Genomic DNA, 5,369 nt, shown 5'->3' on the forward strand with positions numbered 1-5,369 from the left:
TCTACACCGGTTGTGTAATGCTATCGTACACGTGGGCAGCTTAATGTGAATTTGTCACATTTAAGAGCTTTAATAGCTGACTGACTATTGCCATAGCTGACTGAAGATAGCCATATTGCATCTGCGTTAAATACCGTTAGCTCAGCTTGAAATAATGCTGCAGAAATCCAGAACCTGAAAATTTATTGTGAATGGGAGTTCTTGCGAATACTCACTCACTCACTCCCGCCTTGAGGTCTTATTTGGATACAGGTTTATGACTATGTTTTTTCCAATCGCTCTTATACTAGATTTTATGTGAAAATAAAGGTCTGATTATTGCAACTTAACGGAACTTAAGGGCTGTCACCAAAAATTCTTCTAAATGGATGTTGCTTATATTTGGACAGCCGAAATTTAACGCAGATTAATGCCACGTCAATGTCTGTTTCGTTTTTATTTTCCAAGTTCTAAGATACATTAAGTTAAGTTAAGCTGCCCTAACTAGGCTTTAATTCCTCAGACTGAAATTCAACGCGTTTGGGCTTACTACGTTCCAGTGGAAAAAGTGTAGCAATTAACTAACTCAATAAGAGATGAATGCCTAAAGAGCTATTCAGAAATTAGTTCAAAATATTTGATTACATATCGATAGTCAAACATTGACAACTCTTAACTGATATCGTGGATAAATATTGAAAACTCATAAATGGAAATTTTTACGAAATTGAGTTACATACATATGTATGTACATCAAAAAATTGCAAAATTTATTAAGTATATACATTATGTACAAAAAAATCGGTACTGTGTTTCCATTAGGATTATAAAATCTATTATACTTTAAATATTTTAATACTTGCGCCAAAATATTTGCGAAAAATACAAAGAATTTACGTGAGCTAGACCGATTTGAAAATACCTCAAAAAATTAACTTAAAAAAAAACAATAATTTCTTAAAGAGTTAGCTCAAGAAATCTGCATAAATATTATAAAGAAATTTTCGGAATCGTAATACATACGGCTCTATTCTGTGTCGGTGACAAATTCTTATCAAAGTTATTTTCAAGGAAAAATATATGACATGTTTTGAATTTGCCAGTAACAAAATTTTTGTCAACAATACAGAATTGGGCTATTAATGAGATTTCCGATGCTGGTTTTTTAACATTGTTCAGAGATTGGTATACCGGGAACTTGAATAACTGGATCAAAACTATTGCGAGTTAGACTTTTGAGGTATCACTGAAAATTAATTTGCTCGCCCTTTTTATTTCTTTGAAAATAAGGTCAATCAAAAAATGAAAGAGAAAGGTAAGAGCGTCATTCAAAGTTGAATTAAGACATGTTGATATTAAAAAAAAAAACGGGTAGTGAATGAGTTTATTTTTGCACAGAAGTAAAAAGAGTGGGAAAATATATTTCTCCTGATACCTCATAAGCCTAAATCGGAATAGCTTTGGCCCAATTATTCAAGCTTTTCTTATACCAATATTTGAAAAGAGTTAAAAAACAGCATCGAACATCTCATTATTACGATTCCGTTTAAAATATCTTTGAATATTTTTATGCAGATTTTTTAAGCTTAGACTGTTTAACAGTTTTTTTTTTTTAAGTTCTTAAAGAAACTACTTAAATTTATAAAAAAAACTTCGTTTTTGGAGGTATTTTCCCAAATATTTTGGTGGACGTATTCAAATATAACTTAATCCCAGCGGAAAATCCGAAACTTTTTATTGTGATGCAGTCTAATGTAGATATATATCATAAAATTTGCCATTTTTCGATGCACATACATATGTAACTCATTTTCGAAAAAATTCCCATTTATGAGTTGTCAATATTTGATTATCGATATGTACATATGTTTATATGTATAGCTCTGCTTTCAATGCGCTCTAAAAAAATTAACCGCGGTATGCAAATAATCGTAATTTTGTATTATCATAACAAATGAAAAAATAGAAGGCTTGACCTTTGCCCGACAAATAATTATAACATTTTACATACATACTTAATATGTAGGATATATATACACATATCGTCGTTTAAAGTACAAAGCCGCGTATGTGAGGTTGCATAAATTATTTTCTAGAGCGTAAAACACTCATATTTCAAAATGGTTCTCTTTTTTATAAAGCATCGCATTTTTGACTAGTATATTTCAGGACGAATAGATAAGGATTGAGCCAAGAGTTTGTGTAAGCAAATCCAATTTTTGGCAGCAAATGTCAGCTACGCTATTTTGCAGTATGACGATATTTTAAACGACGATATGTACCTGCAGCCTAACAATGAATTAAATGAAAACTTCAAACAATTTATGGCCTTGTCTACGCTAGTAGTAACGCTTTTAGCTGTTGCTTGCACCTCATAAAACAAACCTTTGTTATTTACTTCTTCGACGACACACATTCGATGCGCTTCAAGGCAATACGAGAGTGGCGAGCATGCAACGCCAACGATCAGTACGCTGCGCCTCCATGGCTACATATTATGTAGATATACATACAAATGCTTATATTAACATTACAATGCGACTGACTAGTGGCTTAATAGTTGGCTAAGAAGTAATAACAAAACACGTTAGTCATTTGGTTGAATGTAGAGCGTTAATAGGCATATTTAGCAGCTCAAAAGAGTTATGCACATACACAAAAAGATTAGTATATATGCATGCATATGTATATATATAAATGGAATGTATGTATGTATATTATGGTGGTCCAAACTTTTTCCCCAGCCACCACCTGAATTGAAAAATATCGAAAACAAATAGACCGATATTTTTTATAATTTACTCTTTAATTCGGTTAACGGCGCCGCCGTGCCTTTAAGTTTTTTTTAACATCTCATATAAGGAGAATAAAGTTTGCTTTAGAACTGGGTAGTCTCGGCGCAAATCGTTAAAAATAAATATTTTTGGTCGAATAAATATATTTCCCTTTAGAAATCGGCAAACTTCAAAATCCTAAAAGTATGATACATATTGAATTTTATGATTATACTTACTATTTTTTTCAAAACCGATAATCTCATCAATTGTACATACATATATGTATTTATGTACAGTCAGTCAATAATGTTTGGGTACAGCAAATTTTTTACAATACCGGCAAACTTTTTTTGTGGTTAATTTTACAACAAAAACCCCCAAAACCAGAGCTCCAAACCTTGTGCAAAATTAAAGAAAATTTTTAAGTTTTCATCTAAATATTGTACTTTTTATTTACACTTTTTAGAAAAAAGTTGAGTACGCAGATTTTTAGCCCATTCAATTTTATTATAACAAGGCGTAAGTTTGAGGTAGCGGGGACATACAATTGATTTTTAGCATTTTTTTGTTGAAGGTGTCGCTCATTTTCTCCATATAAAATAATGATGGATAATTTTTTTTTATATGGAAAAAATGTGCGACACCTTCAACAATAAAAATTTTTCCTAAAATCAATGGTACGTCCTAGCTTTCTCATACTTGAATTGAATGGGCTAAAAAACTGCATACTCTACTTTTTTCTAGAGAGCGTAAATAAAAAGTGCAATATTTGAATGAAATTTTGCGGAATTTTCTTAAATTTTGCACAACGTTTAAAACTCTGATTTTTGGTGTTTTTGTTGTAGAATTAACTACATTTTTATAAAAAATTAGCGAAAGATAAATTATTTAAAAAATAGTTGCCCGTATTGTAAAAAAGTCGATGTACCCAAAATTTATTGACTGACTGTATATGTACACAAAAAATAGTTATTTAATGCGTTCGTAACCACATCACGCACGTTTTGAAAAAATAGTTAGCCCAATTTTGGACCTAAATTTGCATGGCAACTCCATGGCCTGAAGATTTCTGAAATAAAATATTTTTATTCGTTAAAAAAAAATGTATTTTTAACGATTTTATAGACATTCTGCAAACCATTTATTTATTTTTTTTTTTATATAAAATATATGAAACACTTCAATGTCCCGCCGGCGCGGTCATATATTAACCGAGTTCAGAAAAAAATGGTTGTATGACTTTAATTTTCTATAATTCTTGGGAAACTTGATTTTCCTTTGTATTTTTTGACCACCCTAACCTACATATAAAAACATATGTAGTTCACTATTTAATGACTTTGCTTAGTTTGTCTATCAAAGCACTTGTGAGCACGAAAGTATAGCCCATTTTTACTTATTAACCTTTGTACATATATACTTATTCATGTACAAATGAAACATACACCTGTACATATGTATGAACATTCGTGTAATTATGGAAGCACACATGCAGAATGCATAAATTAATGTTTTGCGTGAAAAGTTGAAGGCTAAAATAATGTATAATGAAAACTAATACATTTTGGTTCATCAGATTTTAATCTACGAAGCAAGTTAATGATTTTCTTTATTCAACAACAGAAATTTCTCAATTCAATCAACCTATTGAAATAAAATTTTAGAAGGTTTCTTACAGCCTCCACGATTAGTAAGCAAACGAATAAAAGCTTAAAATGAATCATTTCCATGCTCTTACCCAACATATTGTTCTCTTTGGCATCTTCGCAGCGGCCCACCACGCGTATCACACCGCGTCCGGCTATCGGCGAGCAAGTCACTATGCCGCCCATGCGCGCAATGTGGGGTGGCACGCGTGGATCGTCGGTTATGTGAACGCCGCCATTGTGTTCATTGCCAGTACCAATTCCATTCAAATTGTTATTGTTATTATTGTTGTTGTTGTTGTTGCTGTTGTTATTATTATTTCCACCACCATTACCATTGCCATTGTTGTTGGCAATGTTGGTGATATCGTTGCCGAATGGACGCATTTTTATAATTTTATAATTTTTGTTTTCGTGTTTTTTTTTTGTTATCAGTGGTATCCGTTAATTATTGCGTTGTATAAAAAATATGAATGGTTGCGTATTTGATGTTGTCACTTCAAGAACTCGCTGCAATTGTAAGTCGTTTGTNCTAAATGTATGTATATCGAAAGAAACTAAGCAAAAGCCTACGCTCTGGTCGAGAGATATCAGAGCGCATGGTTGTGAGTGAAAATGTACACAATGCACATGAACGCTAGCGAGAATATACATACATATGTACGAGTATGAGGTGTGAGAAGAGGCGAAATGGGTGACTGCGATATACACCTGTGCTCACACACACACACACACACTTATTTTTAAGCATTTTCTTTTAAGCAGTATCAACGCTCGCTTTGTACTTATTTACATACAGACAAACATACATATGTATGTACATACGTATTTACGCCGCATATAAGCAATGAACTAAGATCAAAACAAAAACAAAAATTATTTATGTACACAAAGATAAAATCAGAAATAAAATAAAAGAAACGATCACGAGTCAACGAATTATTGCTGTTTTTGTTTTTCTACGAAT

General features: G+C 32.0%; 1 protein-coding gene across 2 annotated transcripts; it reads right to left on the minus strand.

The window, feature by feature from the left end:
• Positions 1 to 2,517: 2,517 nt before the first annotated feature.
• Positions 2,518 to 4,905, minus strand: LOC108379973 (putative uncharacterized transmembrane protein DDB_G0292500). 2 transcript variants are annotated; one of them, XM_017636342.1, is made up of 2 exons: positions 4,495 to 4,905; positions 2,518 to 2,543 (listed from the first exon to the last, which is right to left on the minus strand). In XM_017636342.1, the coding sequence occupies exons 1-2, from the start codon at positions 4,787 to 4,789 to the stop codon at positions 2,533 to 2,535; spliced, it is 306 nt and encodes a 101-aa protein (XP_017491831.1). In that variant the 5' UTR covers positions 4,790 to 4,905; the 3' UTR covers positions 2,518 to 2,532. The 2 variants fall into 2 exon arrangements, with proteins under 2 accessions (XP_017491831.1, XP_017491832.1); XM_017636343.1 differs by lacking the exon at positions 2,518 to 2,543 and adding an exon at positions 4,381 to 4,400.
• Between the last annotated feature and the right edge of the window lie 464 nt (positions 4,906 to 5,369).

Source organism: Rhagoletis zephyria, unplaced genomic scaffold, assembly GCF_001687245.7.
Source record: "Rhagoletis zephyria isolate East Lansing unplaced genomic scaffold, Rhagoletis_zephyria_1.1 Rzeph_scaffold_17878, whole genome shotgun sequence".
Classification (NCBI taxonomy): Eukaryota; Metazoa; Arthropoda; class Insecta; order Diptera; family Tephritidae; genus Rhagoletis; species Rhagoletis zephyria.

Coding starts and splice junctions, on each gene's coding strand:
- LOC108379973 (XM_017636342.1), bottom strand. CDS start 4,789: ATGCGTCCATTCGGCAACGATATCACCAACATTGCCAACAACAATGGC.